Source organism: Peromyscus maniculatus, chromosome 11 (assembly GCF_049852395.1).
Source record: "Peromyscus maniculatus bairdii isolate BWxNUB_F1_BW_parent chromosome 11, HU_Pman_BW_mat_3.1, whole genome shotgun sequence".
Taxonomy (NCBI): domain Eukaryota; kingdom Metazoa; phylum Chordata; class Mammalia; order Rodentia; family Cricetidae; genus Peromyscus; species Peromyscus maniculatus.
In genome coordinates, this window is record NC_134862.1 from 45459973 (window position 1) to 45478990 (window position 19018).

At 53.9% G+C, this 19018-nt stretch overlaps 1 protein-coding gene across 3 annotated transcripts; it reads left to right on the forward strand.

Annotated features, from left to right (window-relative positions):
- The first annotated feature begins 3675 nt into the window (after positions 1 to 3675).
- Positions 3676 to 18190, forward strand: Lad1 (ladinin 1). 3 transcript variants are annotated; one of them, XR_013043281.1, is made up of 11 exons: positions 3676 to 4082; positions 10448 to 10585; positions 11885 to 12770; positions 13416 to 13520; positions 14337 to 14380; positions 15710 to 15782; positions 15881 to 16015; positions 16285 to 16371; positions 16620 to 16694; positions 17039 to 17818; positions 17870 to 18190. XR_013043281.1 is itself a non-coding variant. In XM_006982431.4 (10 exons), the coding sequence occupies exons 1-10, from the start codon at positions 4045 to 4047 to the stop codon at positions 17042 to 17044; spliced, it is 1587 nt and encodes a 528-aa protein (XP_006982493.1). In that variant the 5' UTR covers positions 3676 to 4044; the 3' UTR covers positions 17045 to 18190. The 3 variants fall into 3 exon arrangements, 1 of the variants encoding a protein (XP_006982493.1); XR_013043282.1 differs by having other exon boundaries at positions 17039 to 17767; XM_006982431.4 differs by having other exon boundaries at positions 17039 to 18190.
- The last annotated feature ends 828 nt before the right edge of the window (positions 18191 to 19018 follow it).

Below are 19018 nucleotides of genomic sequence, written 5' to 3' on the forward strand. Positions count from 1 at the left end.
TGCATGAGCTGGCTGTTTGGAACCTAGGGCCTATGCTGGGACACTTTGCTCAGCCCAGGTGAAGGGAGGAGGGGACTGGACGTGCCTCCAGGAGGGGTCTAAATCTACCAGACTGAGCTGAATCACCAGGGGAGTCCTTGCCCTGGAAGAGATGGGAATGGGGGGTGGACTGGAGGGAGGGTGGAGGGAGGAGGGAGGACAGGGGAATCCATGGCTGATATGTAAAATTAAATTAAGTTATAAAATAATAATTAAAAAAAAAAAAGAAACTGGCAACCACTTCAATAACCAAAAGCCAGGGACCACTGACCTGGGGTCCTTAGGTTGTGGGTGGTTGTTGTTTTAGGTTTTTTTGTTGTTGTTGTTGTTGTTGTTTATTTGTTTCTCCAGCAGTGCCCAAAGGCACAGTGGCTGCCCAGTGGAGATAAAAAAATATGGAGCCAGAACTGAAACCTCAGGGTGTCCAGGTCAGCTGGTCAGGGCTGGGGATCCCCCAGATTTCCATTCTAGCCTCCCCAGAAAAGATGCCCTATGAGTCTTGTGTTTGGGGGGATTCCGGAGCCTGGATGTCTGTTGTGGGGTGCCTCAGAACCTCAAGGGAGGGAAGAAGAGGGGTGACCTCTTCCTTATTGTTGCCTGGGAAATGGCAGAAAACCCTTGCCCTTGGTCAGGGGTTTCCCAGTCACACAGGCTTTGCCCTGATGGATTTTCCTTGAAGGAAGTGGCCATCAGATGCAGACATTTTAAACATATGTGCAAATAAAGAATTATAAAGTGAGCAACCCTTTATGGACCGTTTTTTTATTTTTATGGTGCCGTGGCTTGAACTTTTGGGCCTGCAGACAAGATCTCAGTCATGGAACTTAGCTCCCAACCACTCAGTTTCAGATCCAGGATATTGTGAAATACCTTTGAAACCCTTGGGCCCCTCCCTCCTCATAATGCCTTCCTCTCCATAAAAGTAAATAAACATGATCTTCAATTTTGTGTTTACAGGAGTCTCCCTTCTCTAAGATTTTGCTTTCCACAATTTAAGTTATCTGTGGTCAACTCTGACCTAAATAAATAGGAAAAAAAAATCACAGAAACAAGTAATTCATCCATTTAAAATCACATGTTATTCTGAGTAGTATAATGAACTTTATACCGTCCTGCCCAGGACCTGGATCATCTCTTGTCCTGTGTCCCAGGTGTAGCTTCTGTGTGCCAGCCATGTGGCCATCTCTGTTCCCGGGTAAGCTGTGTGGTATCACAGTTCCTGTCTTTAAGTCACCCCTGTGTTCTCAATGGCTCCAAAGCAAAAAGGCTGTACAGTGGCAATTTTATCACAGTGTGTGATTACAGTGTGTCCCCATCCATTCCCACCCCACCGTTTTTTCCCTCTGTATCTCAGGCTGGCCTGGAACTCACTATGTAGCTTAGACTGGTCTCTACCCTTGGCAATCCTTCTACCTCAGTCTCACAAGTGCTGGGATTATAGGCACGAGCCCCACCCAACTTCCTCTATTTCGTTAGGTTTTTTGTTTGCTTGTTTTCTGTGCAGGTGATTGCATCCAGGACTTTATAAAAGCTAAACCTAAGTTTTCCCATTGAGCACCACTGGCAGCCCTTTATGCTTAGCCACTCTTTGTAACTTACTATGTCTACATTATAAATTAAGCTTTCTCTTAAGCATGCATAAGAAACACATCACATACAGGGTTGGTACTATCTGTGATTTCAGGCACTCGCTAGAAATCCTAGCCAGATCCTCTGAGGATAAGGGACTGCTATATAACAATAACTGCTAGATTTATGGACCCCTAATTGCTGAGGTTCACATTGCATTGCTGAGGTTCACATCTTCCTGTAAGCTTGATAGATAAATGCATGCATTTTGCTTTTTCTCTTTCAACGCTGCATCAGAAATTCACCCGTCTGCAGTTTGTTCATTTTTCACTGCCAAGAAATGATGAAACGATGAAGATACCATCCTTTATTCATTCCCTTTCCGGCTCCTGCTTCCGGGTAGTGTGCCTTTGAATATTCACGGGCCTCTCTTCTGGTGTTCATGTCCAAGAGTTCTTCTGTCCAGGAATGCAGTTGGAGGAGAACGAGAACATAGTCACCTTTGCCGGCTGTACCACTTACACTCCAGTGCAGCTCTGGGAGCTGCTGCGGCACCACACCCTGACTTTACCTGATCCCGGAGGCCAGGGGTCCTGGACGCCTAGAACCCCCTTGATCTCAGCTTCCCCATGACCCAGACTACAAATGCCACCTTCAGTGGTACAGATTTTCTTCTCAAAGAAAATTAGTGTGATTCTCCAAACTGCCATCGAGCACCCAGTGTGCTCAGCCAAGTGTTAAGGGGACACTGAGGGGAGATTCGTTTTCAAGATGTTTGGGAAGCCAGGACATGGGCACAGATACCAACTCTGTGTTGCTGAAAAATCATTCCTTCCTCTTTCCTACCCAACCCCTGTCCTTGGGCTATGGGGCACACAATGCCAAGCCATTTCCTGAGCTCCACGCCAACATCCAAAGATCTCCCGGACAGCTCCTTCTGAGATTTTTAATTCAAATGGGCATTGGGTGCAGCTGACCATCTGACAATGTGGGAGATAGCTCCCCAAACCGAGAATTATCAGGTTAAAATATCAAGACACCTTCTGTGGTCCATAGCCACCTTCCTCCCTAAGTCCTCTGGAATCCCTGGTTCTCTGAATCCCTTGACTGGACTCAATCCCTCTCTCATTAGGCCGAGAGGAGTCACCAGCCCTGTCAATCACCTCTGGCCGACAGTTCAACTTTCCGATGCTCTTGCTAACTCCATCTCCTGCACAATGCTACCTATGATTAACCCCCCCGTTCGTTTCTTTTGTAGATTACGAAAAGAGCCCCCTAGCTCGGTGTGGTGGCCTTTAATTCCAGCGTTCCCTGCCTTCAGGAGGCAGAGGCAAGTGGATCTCGGGAGGCGATCATGCCAGCTCCGACTTCACATCCTGTGCCCTGGGCAGCACCCCAACCTTCTCTGAGCAGGGCCTGCAACAGTCATTGGTTCCATTCCTGATCTTTCCGGGAAGATAAAATTCCCCATCCAGGTACCTGACCCTGGCTTGCTCAGTCAGGAGGTAGGTTCCCGAGTGGGAAGTAGCTGATGCTGCACCCGCCCGAATGGGTGTCCACGGATGGTGTCCGACTTGCTTTAGGTTGGAGCAATATTAGTTTCAGTTATCTACGGCCCTCTTTCTTCCTGGGGGAGCAAAAGTATGCTTCCATGTCACAATTAAACCCTGCCCCTTAGCCCACCGTGGGGTATCAGAGAGCAAGGACCTTGCCTTTTTTAAAATAGCTGTGTGCACTCCCTGTTGGCTTGAGTCTCATCTCCTTTGGGTAGAGGCTGACTTTCTAGAGGACATGTTTCTCACACAGTGTCTGCTCATCTCAGCCGAGTCTTCAAGATAGTTTCTGACTCCTGGGGTGTGCTCTGGGACCCCCCCCCCCACTTTCTCACAGCTGCTGGCACTCTACACCCGAGATTACGGTACCCGCTCTAACTTTTCTGCTCAGCTTCCAGCTCTTGGGTTTCTGCGGGCTAAGTCGATTTCCAGGCAGCGAGCTCAGGACCTGACCCCGATCTTTGGGTCCCGCCCCCCGCCCCACTCCCTGGCACTCGGGACCGCGACTCGGAGAGAAGACGCGGGCCGGCGCCAAGCTGGTCCAACTGGTTCTGAGCAGGAAGTCTCCCGCCCTCGCCCCCAGCCACAGCGCAGCCCCGCGCTAGCCCCGGCTTCGGTGCAGCCCGCAGCCCGGTGCGACCGTCCCCGGCAGAGCGGCCGCGCTGGAGAGAGACCCGCCCCGGCGGCGGAGATCGGCGCGGCTTTGTCTGGGACGTCCACACCCCAGAGGCAGTTCCCGGGGCCGGCGAATGGGAGCGCGGCGGCGCGGGGCCGAGCCGGGCTGAGATAAGCGGCCATGTGACCCTACCTGGCGCGGGGGAGGGGCCGCAGGTGAGCGGCGGAGCGCGGAGCTCGGCACGCGGCGGCCGCGGGGCTCGGCAGCATGTCGGTCAGCAGAAAGGACTGGTCCGCGCTGTCCAGGTGAGAGCCGCCACCGAGGCCGGGGGGGCCGGGGCCGGGGGGACAGCCTCGCCCCTTCGGATCTCCTCTCCCGGACACAGGCCTGCTCCCCTGCCGAAGCGGGATCCTGGTCTTGTTGCTCTGGGGTGGGGACGGAATTGAGACCAAACTCTGGACCCTTCAGGTGACAGGGAGGGTGGTTTCCCTGCTCCGCAGCTTCCTATCCCCTTAGGTCCTAAAGAATGGGCTAGGAGAAGGCTGGTCCGCAGCCTGGACAGCCCAGGGTGCCACCGTCTGTGAGGGCAAAGGAACATTTTACCGGGCTGGGAAGGTTCATGAGTTACCCCAAGCCTTCTGCTTGAGTGAACCCCGAGTCTCTGAGCCTCCGTTAAGAGTTTTAGAGTGAGTCTGGGAAGCGTCCTTTAGCCCCACCTAATGGAGTCAACGGAGCCGGAGACTGTGACTAGGATCAGAGAAAGCAGCTCCCCTATCCTAAGAGAGGCTCAAATTCTGAGCTCGCATTTGGGGTGGCATCCACGCTGGGGGCAAGACATTTGCTATCCCTGTCTGCACTGCTGGTCCTGTTCGTGATCTGGTCCCAGTGGGTCAGAAACTGTAACTGCTCTCCCTGCCGGCTGGACAGCCTATCAGGGTCCGAGAAGCCTAGGAGGGTGGGTATCAGAGAGGCAGCCCTCTATTGCCTCCTCTCCGAGCTGCCGCCCTCCCTCTCCAGGACTGATGAAATAGCATCTCTTCTCCCATGTCCTTTGACTGAGTCCCTAATTTGGAATGCATCCTTTGTCCTAAGGGAACGGAGGCTCACACCGGAGCCCTGCTCTTTCTCTTCCTTAGGCTCCAGTCAGGGTGGAAATGGCTTCTTGGCCTCTCTCAAGTGGGCTTTTGGTCTTCAGGCTACCGTGGGGTCAGAGCTATCTCTGTAGATGCACCCCGGCAACTCCAGCAGCATGGGTACCATAGCCTTGCTTATGAAGGCATCTTTCACACATTTTTCATCACCTAAGATCAGCTGCCCCTCAGGGTCTCCCTGAGGGCTTCAGGTTTTTTTTGTTTTTGTTTTTTTTGGTCTCAGTCTCTCACAGAACTTCATCCATTGGGTCTGAGGATTACCTCCTCAGACCCTTAGGGCACTGCTCTGAAGTATGGGTCCCCTCAGCCTCAGTGCAGAGAGGCCCATGCTATCTAGAGAAGGGGAAAGGTAAGCCCCAAGGAGGGTGAGATCCATCGCTCTGGAAAGGGAACCCAGGCTGCCTTAGAGGTCAGACACACCCCAAGGCAGGTATGTGCTGAGGGTGGGGCTGGGTGCGGGGGGCCAGGCCTTGGACTCTGCCTGTGGGTCAGTGTGCATGGGGTTGTGGCGGGAGTGTCTTTGTTTCTGGGTGTGGGCACATCAGTGCCTATGAATGCACGCTCAGATACATGGAGTGCCGCTTCTGTGTGGGTGAGCGTGTTTACGGCCCGTGTAGAGATGAGACATCTGTGTGGGCAGCTGAGTTTGCTCCCAGTGTGCCCCATCGAAATGGTTGTTGAAGGTGTTAGTACTGCATATTAGCTAAAAACTACAAAACAGATCTTACTTCCTTACAAGTGCCCAGGCTGTTGAGGGTGCTTGTGATTTTTATTTTATGTACTTATTTTTTTTGTTTAAAAGCCTGTCTCTCTCTCTCTCTCTCTCTCTCTCTCTCTCTCTCTCTCTCTCTCTCTCTCTCTGTGTGTGTGTGTGTAGAGGATTTGGCTGGGGACACTCGGATTTTTAATGGGAATGAGGTCTGGTCTTAGCTTGTCCACCTGCTCACTCGGACAGACTCATGTGGCTGAGGGGTGGGGCTGAGTTCCCATGGGATGTCCAGGCTAAGTGGTAGTGAACCCCTGGGGAACCAGTCCTGCCACTGGGGGACCGAGTCTGGCCTCCCGGCCCAGGCCCAGCCTTCACGGAACCCCGTGGGCAGATGCAGCTGCTGCCAACAGTCTTCCCGATGAGGCACCTGGAACAGAGGACCGCTCCTGCTCTGCTCTCTGAGTGAGCAACAAGCCTCAGCGGGCTGCAGGAAGGGGCTGTGAGTCACCACCAACCGAGCCTCCCAGACTGGGGAGGCCTGTGCTGAGGGCGTGACAAGGGTGGCCTCAGCGAGAACCAAGGCGGAGATGTGAGCCTGTACCCACTGTCCTCAGCCGGGAGGCTCAGAGGCTGCGGGCCTGGGATAGGGTAGTGGTGAGCTGCTTGCCCGGGTCAGTCTTTTCCTTTCCTCCATGTGCTGACCTGGTGACCAGTGAGGATATGCCAGCCTGTCTGTGGGGGGTGAGGGGTGGATCTGAGAGCCCCGGGACTAAGTGACCAGTGGTTAATCATTTCCTTGCCAGGCCCTTTAACGGCCCTCTCACCTCTCATGCCTCTCTGGATTCTCCTGATACCTTTCTTCAGACTGTCTGGGGCCGAAGGGACCTCAGATCACCCACAATAGCTCCTCAGTAAGTGGAAGGGGAGCCTGAGGCCTGCCTGCTCAGGAGCTGAAGGTTGGCCCAAAGTCACAGCCACACTGAGGGCTCTTCCACTGTTCTCCCCTTCCTCAGGCCCAGGTCTTTGAGTCCCAGGGTTCACCCCATGCTTCTGGGGCATCTTCACAAACCCTCTAGCTACTTAAACTAGAGCAGCTGAGCCTGTAAGAGGCTTCTCTGTGACCAATGGGGGAAATGGGGTCTACTCCTAAGTGTAACAGGGCAGTGATGTCTTAGGCATCCACGAGAAAGGGTGGGGTTGGTGAATCAGGAATGGGGAGGGATAGCAGTCTCCTCTGGAGGTGCAGAGAGGGACGTGCATCCCCCAGTGACGGCCAGGAGGTGGAGGAAAGGGCGTGGAAGGGAGTGAATGACGAGCTCCTTGGCTGGCCTGCAGGGTCAGCTGCCGAGCCTCTGGGCTGTTGGAGCCTGCAGGTTTCCCATAGGGCCTGCCTCTAGGGCTCCGTGGTTGCCGGCCTTCCCTAAACCTCTGTCCTCGAAACTGCACCCTGAGCTTGGCTGGCCCTGCTCCTGCTTAGGCTCCGCTTTCCTTCCGAATGTTCAGCTCTTGCTGCTCTGATTTAGGAGCGGCCCTGGCAGGGCCTCCTTCCTGGCCCTTGGTGTCTTGGTTAAGGCACGAGGCTTTGAGAGAACGACTTAGGTGGGAGGTCTTGGTTCCTTCTTTTCAGTAGCCATGCTTTCTGTAGAAAGTTATGAGCTCCTCCAAGCCCCGGGTTTCTCAAATCCGAGGTGGGTAGCCCCAGCTTGCTCATAGCCTGGTATGGATTAACATCTGTGGTCTTCGTAAAGTGCTTGGGCCAGCCTCTGGCATTATAGTAAACGCTGACACAGTAGTGCCGCCCCGTCTTCCTTCATTCTTTTACTTATCGATTCATTTTTCACCATATTTGGATTCCAAGCCCTGTTTTAGGCCCCCCCCAAATGATGGATTTATTTCCGGGGTTCCAGTAATTGCACCTGCGAGGGAAGCTGACCTTTGGCCTTCCTTCTCTTCCATTTCTGTCCATTTCTTCCTTTAGAGGCCAATCATCTTTGCTTATTGGAGATAACATTCTTCCCCCGGGCTGGGGTGAGATAATGAAAGGACTCATGTTTTGCTGGGTGCCAGTAGCCCCGTGATTTCTGAGCTGCAGCTCTTGGTGACCCTATCACCCTTCTTGAGTGTTGGGGTCTGGGTGTAACGCTTGGAAACACTCAGGTACACCGGGCCCTGACTTCTGCAGCCAGCTTTGGCCCAACCTGGTTATGAGTCATGTTTGAAGAGACCTGGTTCAGGCTGACAGCGCACCGCAGAGGGCCCCAGAGGAGAGAAGACAAAGCCCCTGCTTCCTCAAGGGCAGTGAGCACCATATGAGAACGGTGTTGCTCATGGTCAAGGAATCCTGGAGGATCCAGCCAGCTCTGCTGGGTGTGGGTGGGGAGTGTGCACTTTCCTCTGGCTGCCGACCCTCTCTGGAGGGTAGGAGTTGTTCCCAAACCAGGACAGGAGCAGCGTGCATGCAGAGGGAGAGAATTAACAGTGTCCTCCTTTGCAAGGCAGCAGAAGTTGGCAGAGGAGAGACGGGACCCCAGGCTCTGGCTCGTAAGAGACTGTGTGCAGTGTGGGGGTGAATGAAGGATTGGTCCATAAATACATGAAGATTATGGGGCTCGGGTGAAGGTCCAGGGGAGTCCCGCTCAAGATCCACGGTCAAGGCCATAGGGAAAGACCCTGGCCCTTTTTCATTTGCGCTGAGGTGGAATACAATCATGACTCAGATGAGCAGAGGAACTGAGGTTGCCCTCATAATGGTAGAACTGGGATATTCCAGAAGATTCTCTACTATGCTTGCTCTTTTCCTTGGGGTAATGAGCAGACACCCCCTTCCCTATGTAGAGAGATGGACAGATTGCCTCCAGGAGCTCACTACTGGCTCCCTCTCTGTATTCTGCATCAAGGTAGAAGTTGGCGATTTCTCAGGAAGAGGAGAGTCCTGGCTTCTGCTAGTGACGTTTACACTTGTTCTTCCACATTTGTTGGCACTTGCTATATGCTGGTCTCCATGTTAGACACCAGAGGTCTTCACACCCCGCTGCTCTGACCTTGGTCCCAGCTCTCTGTAGACTGTTCCTAGTCTACCATCTTCCTCTGAGCATCGGCTCTTTTTTTTTTTTTTGGTTTTTCGAGACAGGGTTTCTCCATGTAGTTCTGGTACCTGTCCTGGATCTCACTCTCTAGACCAGGCTGGCCTCGAACTCATAGAGATCTGTCTGGCTCTGCCTCCCAAGTGCTGGGATTAAAGGCGTGTGCCACCACCGCCAAGCTTGAGGAATGTTTTACTCTCTATTCCCCTTTTCAGCTGCAAGCCAACATAACTTGCCTTTAAAAAGTTGCTGCTTCAAGGACAGAATTATGCATAAGAAAAAGGAATATGTCAAGGCATACTTTCCTTCATACCCAAATTTATGGACTAAGGATGCCGTTCATGAGAGCCCTTGAGTGTTTATTTGTTGTTTGTCTGGGTGGATGGAGGGAAGATGGGCTGGGAGTGGGCAATAGGTGCCTTTCTGGTGTGTAGGTGTTTAAAGATGGCGAGAAGAGCAGGTACATGGGTTGAATGGATTGCCAGATGACTGGCTGGCTGCGGGAATGGATTAGCCGGGGGTTGTTCGGCTGCCTGAAAGTGTCCAGTTAGTTCCACAAATGGAAGTTCACAGGAGCAGAAACCAAATGTAGAGTATGTGGAGTTCCCTTGCTCCTCCAGGCAGGGAGAAGATAGCTCTAAAGGTCGAGAGAGGCCCCGAGAAGTGGAAGGGTATGTATGGTGGTTTTCTCTCTGTGTTATTTGTGAGTCTACCCCTCCCCCCTACCACCAGAGGCTAAGGAATTTTGTGGGTTGTGAGCTACTTTGAGGTAATTCCTCAGTTCTTGTCTGTCAAGAACTCAGAAGAGAGTGGCCCTTGTCAAGGTCACCTTCTTCCTTCAGACAGAGCCACGCCCCCTTCCCTGTTCCCATCATCGAGAGACGTTCTGCTCCCACAGTAAAATCCAGCACAGTGGTCCTCAGCTGGGGGCATCGGTACCCCAAGGCGCTATTTGGTAATTCTGGAAAATGTCTTCGGTTGTCCCAACTGGGCGCTGCTGCTGCTGGCGTCTAGGGGTGTTGCTTGGTCTCCTCTAGTCCAGAGCAGCTCCTCGCAAAAAATTACCTGGCCAAAATGTCAGGGGTGCCAACCGGGAGAAACTCCGCTCTGACTAGATCCCTGCAAGCTGTGAAGAAAGGAACTGTGCTGAAAAATTAAATTTTCTAGCAGCCATGTTAAAGAAGTAAAAGGGGAAAAATAAATGATATATCTCCACTTGCTTTAATATACCCTAAAGCAATCATTTCAACACGTATTCTATATACACTTTTTTCCTTTCTTTTTTTTTTTCCGGAGCTGAGGACCAAACCCAGGGCCTTGCGCTTGCTAGGCATGCGCTCTACCACTGAGCTAAATCCTCAACCCCTCCCGCTTCTCTTTTTGATACAGACTCTCACTGTGTATCTCAGGGGAACTTAAAAGTTCCTGGGTTCAACCCTTCTAGCTAGCTGGAACTACAGATACAGGCCATCACAGAAAGTTACACTATTTCAATGAGAAATTTTTTACACTTTGTTCTCCATCCTGGGTCTTGGAAATATGCTGTGTATGTGTACTTCTAACATTCTTGTCCCAAGTCACCTGCTCGGCAGAACCCCAGGGCCACTGGCGGCAGGGCTGCCTAGAGGCAACTTGTCGTTTCCAAGCCTGTGGGAGTTTGGAGTTTGGCTAGGGAAGATGTTCACCAGTCTCTCTGGCCTGTGCTGATCCCTGCCTCCTTCCCTCAGCCTGGCCCGGCAGCGGACTTTGGAGGATGAGGAGGAACAGGAGCGTGAACGCAGGCGGAGGCATCGCAACCTGAGTTCAACCACGGACGATGAATCTCCAAAACTTACCCAGAATGGAGCTCAGAGACCTGTGGAGAGGTATGTGTTGGGGCTAGGAGCTGAACATCATTCCTTCAGTTTGAGTGCGCGTGAGGGACCTAGCTGCCCCCAGAAGACTCTGTGAAATCTGTTTGACCTGCTAGAGATTTGGTCCAGGAGTAAGGCTGATGGTGGGAAGATGGAATTCAAGTTCCTCATCACCCCTAGACCCAGCCTCGGCCCAACCATGGTCCCCATCCTCCTCATCGACACTCACAGATGCTGTTTGGTGAACCTGTCCATGAGCTCGCCTCTGCTGGACATTTTATGTATGTGGCTCCCTCGGTCCTCAGGATGTCTGAGAGGCCACTGTTAATAGCTTGTTTTACAGTGGGAGAGACTCAGGGAAGCATGCTTGGATAACCCGTCGAGGTCCTGTGTGTGTGTGTGGCCACAAGTGTTCATCCGGCTTCGTCAAACTTCCCTTAATCAGGCCATCTCCCCATACTCGGAGCCTCCCCATTCCAGGGGGAGCAAGAGGGGACCAATCTTGACATCTAGGTTTGGGGATTATGAGGGAAAGGAAGAGAAGGTCCCAGAACTTCCCGAATGCTGCCTGCGGGCTAAGGCCGTTGCTCTCACGGGATGGCTCTCGTTTCGCTGCGCAGGTCACAAGCTCAGTTTACAGGTTTGAAAAGCTCAGACAGTAAGTTAACTTGCCTGAAATCACATGAAAAGCGGGGTGACAGGAGGCCCAGCTCCTTGAGCTGGAGTCTAGGGCCTCTGAGTCCTGCAGTTGTTCCTTTACATATCCCGATGAAGAAAGACCAGGCGGTGTCTGTGGGCTGTCCCACACGCGTGACTGCCATCGTGTTCCAGATCTACGCCCTACAATGGCCAGGATACTAGAGTGGTGCCTCAGAAGCCTTGGGTTTCCTTTTAGCTTCCTACCAGTTCGCTCCCACGGGCTCCTCTAGGCTCTAATGGACAGGGACTGAACTTGCTCCCCTGAGCCCTCTTGGCCAATGTTGCCCCAGGCCCAGAACCTATAAAGCAGTTGCTTGATCAGTGTTAGTGATTGTGGTTGAACATGGAACGCAGTACAGGACTCTGTGATTTTTCTAGAGCCCCGGGGTGCTTTGTTCAAGTGACCCCCTTTGGAAGGGCAGCGTACAGAAGAGATAAAAGTGATTATTTTGAAAATAGTGGTGGTGGGGCTGGGAGAGCAGGGTCTAACTTGTTTGCTTCCTCCTTGGTGGCCCCGGGGGCGTCTCATTGAGTCAGCTACACCCCGGGTCACCCTCACTCCTGACGTCATCTGATTCTGTCCACCTTGGGTCCCCATGTCTTTTGACTCAGGCTGCCCAGCGTGGAGGAAGCAGAGGTCGTCTCCAAGCCAACACCCCCAGCCTCCAAAGATGAAGAGGAGGACTTCCAGGCCATCCTGAGGACTCGGAAGGAACGGAGACAGAGGCGGCATGTGGTAGAGGCTGTCCAGACCCCGGCGCAGGAGAGGCTGGAGGCGGAGGGGGAAAGGGACAGGTCCGGCCCCGAGCAGACCTTGCCCCAGCCCCTTGTGCCTAAGAAGAAAGTGGAGCCCCTGCCTCGCCGGAGATTGAGTCGGGAGCAGCGAGGCCCTTGGGCCCAGGAAGAAGAACACCCAAAGGACAGAGAGCTTGGGGAAGGGGAAAAGGAGCTTCCGGAGGAGTCAGGGGCCCAGCAGAAGACCCCCTTCTCTGAGAAACTGCCTGTCCCAGAGAAAACTCCGGTGCCTACCAAGAGACTGGCTCCGGAGAAAGCCTGCCCCTCAGAGAAGGGGGCGACCACAGAGAAAGCACCCCTGACTGAGAAGAAACGCAGCCCAGAGAAGTTGGTTCCGGAAACAGCGAGTGTGTCAGAGAAGTCGACGGTACCCGGGAAGACACTCGTGTCTCTGAAGACAGCGGCACCGGAGAAGAGGTCCCCTCCGGTTCTAGAAAAAGCCATCGTCTCTGAGAAGATGCAAGAGAGGAGGCTGGTGTCCGAGAAGGCATCCATCTTCGAGAAGTCACTGGTCTCAGAGACGAAGCTGACTCCGAAGAAGGCAGCAGCCTCAGAGCAGCCCCAGGCCCCTGGGGGAAGCCAGGCCGCCACAAGGGAGCCCAGAGGGAGGGCCGTCCCTGGGAAGAGCCCACCTTCCTCTGCAGAGCAGGGCACAGCAGACCCTCCGACTAAGGCTTCTTGCTTCCCACCCATCACACTCCAGGTTGGCACTGCCCCTTTCTCCCTTGCCGTCCCTGGCGGCCCCGTGGCCCCTACTTCCCCCACTTCCTCCTCTCCTCCCGCTTTTGGGCTGGCCTTTGCAGTTTTTTTCTTACCTAGCAAGTCAGAATTCCTAGCTATGGTCTGAATAGGACCCCGAGTCAGAGGCAGACTGTTGGAGCCGAAAGGAGCCGTGTGCAGAGAGCGCCTGGGGTCTCCAACCACATCCTCATCCAGGTCCTGGGTTCCAGCCCCCCAAGCCATTTATTTCTGCTCAGAGCCAGGGTAACCTCGTCACCTGTCCACCTCAGAGCCCTCCGAAGAAACCGGCACTCATTAAGCATGGGAGCCTTAGGCTAGATAGCAAGCTCTTAGGGAGCCTGAGATCCTTCCAAAAGGATGGAGCCCTGGTGGCCGGGCGCCTGGTGGCCGGGCTACATGAATGAGTCTATGTGGTTACTTCGTAGCAGGGGTAGGAGAGCGAGGCATAGGCAGCTGGACTGACTTTCCCATCTCTAGCTTCTGGGATTAGCCAGGCCACCCGAGGTCCCTCTGGAAGTTTGGGCTTGGGACCGCTGGGGCCTAGGAGCACCCTCCCCTTGTCCTGAGGAAGGTGAGTTCTTGTCAGACACCTTTGCTCTCCACTCAGGTAAAAATTCCCAGCAAGGACGAAGAGGCAGACACACCCTCGCCTACCCTGTTCACCTTCAGCAGTTCCCTCAAACGCTCCAGCCCCAGGACCATCTCCTTTCGGGTAAGAGCCGGGAACCCTCGTCATCCATCCACTGTGGAGCAGGCAAAGGAAACCAGTGCCCATTAAGCAAGAGCTTTTGTTACACAGCCAGAAGTCTCTTTAGAGACTGGATAGAGAAGGGCTTTGAATTTCCATGGGTGCCCAAACTAGACGAGAAATTTTAAATAAAGAAGAGCAGATTGAAGACCTAGAAAATGTGTGTAGGGAGGGAGTGTGTAAATAAATGTGAGCAGCCCCACCTAGTGGATAAGAACAGGACTGCAGGAAGATGAACTTGCCAGACCAGACTGGCCTGTCATGGCGTCTTGTATCTTCCTTAGGAGAGAGCTGCAGGTTTTTCTCTCCAGTGTTCTCTCCCCCTGCCTTGCTTCCCTGTGATGAGATTGCAAAGTCTCATCTGGTCTGTCTCAGTGCTTATTCTTGGTCCTTTTGTTTACGGGGTCATCTGCTCATCCATTGCTTGAGTTTGCCTTGTGCCTTGATGTAGGCCCTGGGAAAGGGGCCACATGCCTGAGGTTGACCAGTACCCCCAAGGCTCTTGGTTAGTGGAGAGGCAGATAGGAATACAGGTTGTGACAGGTACCTTGGCAAGGCTGGGGTGGCAGAGGAAGGGCTTTGGACCCACACTGAAGGGCCAAGGCAGGTGTTTCCAGATTAAGACTTTTAATGAAGGCTTGGCACTTGCACCGGGGTAGAGAGGTGTGGGGGTGGGGTGGGGTTATCTCAGGAACAAGATGCATCCTGAGAGCTAGCCGCCTCACTGGAGAGGGACTTCCCTCAGACCCTCACTTACCAACCTCACCCTTCTCATTTCAGATGAGCCCCAGGAAAGACAACTCAGAAACAACCTTGACCCGCAGGTGAGCTGCCTGGAGGCCTGACTCTCTCTGGTCGGGTTATCTGATTGTTGTCACCTGCTGTCATGTGCCAGGCTGTGCCACAGCGCACATTGGGGGAGGGGCAGATAGTGTGTTTAATGGTCTCAAGTGAGTTGTGACTCTAGATCCGGCCGGGTGACAGGATTGACAGGCGGTCCTGGGATTGGGTGGGATGACGCCCGGAGGAAGTGTCACGAGAGCTTTGTGCAGTGGGTGGGTGGCTGTGTGAGCCATGCCCTGAAGCATCGCCCCTAGGGAGGCAGCTGTAGTTGTTACATCTGCCTGTGACCTTGAGGTACCAGCCTCTGGGCGTGGTCATTGGGATGCTTAAGACCTGGGATGAATGTACGCTGGCCCCTCTTGGCTACCTTGTGGTTCTGGATGCTGAGATCGTGGACGAAGCTGCCCAATGTGGGGCCAGCGTGCTGTTTCAGGGAGTTGAGTACGCATCCTATGGTCCCTGGCAGAGTTGCTTGGATGCAGCTTTGATGGGTCTCTGAAGAGGGAGGAGACTTTGTTCTGTCTTGGAGTTGGGGTGGGAAAGGGTGAGAGAACTTTCCAGAAGGGAGACTATGGTTAGGACATAGAAGGGAAAGACTCAGCGGTGGCAGGCCTAGCGTCGGTGTGTGTGTGTGTGTGTGTGTGTGTGTGTGTGTGTGTGTGTAACCGGAGTGTTTAGTAACTCCCCTGGAACACTGAGCCAAGAAGATGGAGAATGGTACATTACGTGGGGCAGGGAGGAGAGGCAAACGTAAATAAGATCTGAAATCTGGTGCTGGTGTTACCAGTTCCATCCACCTTTGATGTGCTTACCTCCTGCTAAACCTTTAATAAGGGCTTAGGTTCCTAGGCTGGGGCTGGGACAGGTGGAGAACAAAGACAAGTCAGTGGCTAGCCCGAAGCAACTCACTTGAGACCATTAAACCGGGAACCACCCAGGCAGGCAGATGCAGGGCCAGCAGGTGAGGGCGCACAGGGGCCATGATGACCTGTGAGGTGAGTGGAAGTGACAGGGTGTGGAAGGAGAAGGGAGGAGGAGACGTGGGAAGTGCTGCCGATCCGGAGATGCCCTTTGGAGCAGGCAGGCTGTTCCTCAGAGGTGTGAAAGCCCCTAGAGTCTGGAGACTGGAGACACGTCACCCTGACCATTACAATCCGCTCTGCAAGAGAGGCGACTTCGTCAGTCCCCATCCTTCTCTGCCAGCAGGATGGGGTATGAGGGGGTTGTTCTTCAAGCCCCGAGGGCAGGCCTGGCCTCCCCGGGGTGAGAGCCTCAGCTGGCTCATCTCAATCTGTCTTCCCATCCTCCAGTGCCAGTGTGAGGCTGCCGGCTAGCACACTGAAGCTAGGAGAGAAACTCGAGAGATACCACACAGCCATTCAGGTAGGAGCAGAGTGATCCCCCAGAGCCCCCGCCAGGGTGGAGGGCACTATTTATGAACATACAGACACCGTTCAACCTCTCGCATCTCTGATTTGCAGAGATCCGAATCCGTCAGGTCTCCAGGCTCCTCCCGCACTGAGGTCCTTGTGGCTCCTGCTGGTGTAGCCAGCAAGCGCCACCTCTTTGAGAAGGAGCTGGCAGGCCAGAACCGTGCAGAACCAACCATCCGAAAGGTGAGGGCCAGATCCCAGCTGCCAGGGTTCTAGACTGACATCCTCGAAGCCTGGACCTCGGCCTCGACAGTGTTAGAAACTGTATCGTTCTGTATTGAGTCTCCTTAACCGGGTGCAGACCTCCCCAGGGTGGGGCCTGTCCCAGGCACACATAGTTTGTGCCGAGTGGATGTTGTGGTGGAGAGAATCTTGTCCCCATTCTGGGGCCTCTGGGAGAGTCTTAGTGCTGTCAGGGACTCCGAACCTCAAGGTGGGAATTCTCTTTCCAGGAGAATCTGCGACTGTCAGGGGTTGTGACATCAAGACTTAACCTGTGGATCAGCAAGACCCAGGACTCCGGAGACCAGGGCCCTCAGGTACCCTTACCCGCATGTCAGGTCGGAGGAGGGATGGGCCTGACAGCGATGGGTCATTCCAGAAGTGGAGCCAGTGGCGAGGGTAGAGGGTAGAGACACAGCTTGTGGGTGAGAGCTACAGAGAGGAGTGGGGGGGTCTAGGTCCTTGTCACTTCAGGAAGAACAAAGCCACGTGGAGTAGGGGACAGGCGGGAGTCCCAAGTCCCTTACCCCTGAGGTCTTGGTCTCTACTCTGATGTCCTAATCAGGAGGCACAGAAAGAGGTGTCTGTCACCAGGAGGGCTCAATGGGCAAACAAGTCGGCCGTGTCCCTGGATGCGGAGGTGAGTGAGCCGGAAGGGGCCCAGCCCTGGGATACGGTGGAAGGCCCCCCAATCCATCTAAAATGCATACTCTAAGTGGGTTGCAGTTGTGTGGTCTCAGCACCCAGGTTTTGTCGAACCCCGTGTGCTTAGAGGATTCACCCATGAGATGATGGGAGTCCTACCCTGGCTTGGCTGAGCCGTAGCTTGGCAAAGCCTCTCCCATCTAGCCATCGGGTTTGGGGTACTTACCCACTGTGGGTGGAGGCTTGCTTGTCCAAAGGGTTATCTTCTTGTCCAGAGGTGCCCTCCCCCAGGGCACCAGGGACCCCTTTCCCTTTTTCTAATTGGCCTTTGTCCCACAGGTGTGACAAGCCCTGCCAGAACAGCCCTGCAGACATGTACCCCAAGGGCCCTTCTTCATGCCACCCTTCTGAGGCACTCCTGACTCTTGATGTCCCATTCCCTTTCTGCCCCTCAGCCAGTCTGGTCAGGGCCCCTGGGGGCCAGGAGCATGAATGACACTCCTCCGGCCCCTCCCCAGCCCTGCCTGGGGGTGGATATGTTCTGGAGCTTTCTTATGTTCTATTGTGCAGCAGGCACAATAGATCCTGAACCCAGAAGGACCCAGATCACAGCCCTGGCACGTCAGTCATGGAGTCTCCATGTCCTGTCTAGAGACTGCCTCTTCCTCCTGCTCACTTCCGGCATCAGGCTGGGTTGTTTTGCCAACTCCAGAGTTATCTGTCCTGCCTGCTCCCAGCAGGTACTCTGTGTGCCCGTGATGTTCCCCAAACTAAGTCCTAGACCTAGTCACTGCTCCTGGGGGCTTTTTCAAGCCAGAAAGGAAAGGAGTCACCAGGCGCTCACTGCCCATGTGCTGCAACTCCCTGCTTTATCTGCCCCCCCCAAAACCCTCCCCTTATCCGGAGCTCAGTGCCTTTTTGTATTACCACCAGCCTTACTCACTCAGAAAACTCTTTTCTCAGGAAGGATCTGATAAACTCGTTCATCCTCAGGCGTAAGTGGCTGGTGATGTTGATGGGTTTGTCCTCACCGGCTCTGCTTTCCTTCGGGGTCAGCTGCAGAGAGAGGTGGATCACCTCACCGGCTCTGCTTTCCTTCGGGGTCAGCTGCAGAGAGAGGTGGATCACCTCACCAGCTCTGCTTTCCTTCCGGGTCAGCTGCAGGCAGAGGTGGATCCCCGGCTTCTGTGGAAGGAGAATCACGCTCCTTGTTCCCATCTTCTCTCATATTTAGATGTTAGGCTTGTCTTCAATGGTCCTAGCTTGGTGACTTAATAGCACAGAACTGGGGGCTGGAGAGATGGCTCAGCAGTTGAGAGCCCTGGTCGCTCTTCCAGGGGAACCGAGGTTCGAGTCCCCAGCACTTACATATCAACTGACGGATGTCTGACACTCCAGTTTCAGGGGCTCTGTGGGCACCGCGTGCACATGGTACATAGTCATCCATGTAAGCAGAGCACACACACAATAAAACCATTTAAGAGCACACAACTGCCACCTACCTTCACCCCATCTTTCTCCCCAGGCTTCCTCTTCCCAGTCCAGTACCATGGCCCTGTGTGTGTGTGTGTGTGTGTGTGTGTGTGTGTGTGTGTGTGTGTGTATAGAATGCTGAGCCACCCGAAAATGCACAGCAAACTGAGAAAGGCAATCCTGTGCCCTGCAACCCGATTATGGCTGGAGTCTAAAGGAGGTCTTCAGTCATTACAGCTCTCCCTCAAGGTTGATTGCTCTGGTTTCACCTAGAACCAGCTTGAGGGAGAATGGGTTCGAAGGCTGCCCATATCCACTTTGCAGCCTGAGACAACCCCACAGTTTCTCAGAACGTGGCTAATAAGTACAGCACGGGCCCCCTGCTCCGTAGTTGATGGGGCAGCCAGTGCCACCTGTCTCTGTGTCCTGGGTGAAGGCCCCTCTAGTCCCGAGGACAGAGACCCTCAGCCCCAGGATGTGCTCATTTGTTCATACCCAGAGCTGGCTTACCTCTGTGGGTCCCCTGCAGCTGGTCTCACACTTTTGCTAGGCTGGGGTAGGTGTATGGGGGTGTGGGGGGGAGAGCAGACCCTGAAGACCTGCCTGGAACACCCTGTACATCCTGCCAAGAACTTGATCCGCAATTGAGGGTTGGAACTCTGGGCAAGGCAGATGAGGTGGCTGTGTGTCACCTGGACGATGGAGGCTGTGGCTGCTCTGGTTCTGGTGAGCACCTTGACTATGAATGATCCCATGCCCTTCCCTTCTCTGCATCCTGAGAGTTCAAGCAGGCGACCTCAAATGGCTGTGGGATGTTCGTGTTGCAGATTTTGAGTAGTTCCTTGG

Excerpts from the sequence above, each read along its gene's own strand:
- Lad1 (XM_006982431.4), top strand. The coding sequence starts at position 4,045 with ATGTCGGTCAGCAGAAAGGACTGGTCCGCGCTGTCCAG. Across the intron at positions 12,771-13,415 it reads TCCCACCCATCACACTCCAG|GTAAAAATTCCCAGCAAGGA; the intron begins GTTGGCACTGCC and ends CTCTCCACTCAG. Across the intron at positions 15,783-15,880 it reads GATACCACACAGCCATTCAG|AGATCCGAATCCGTCAGGTC; the intron begins GTAGGAGCAGAG and ends TCTGATTTGCAG.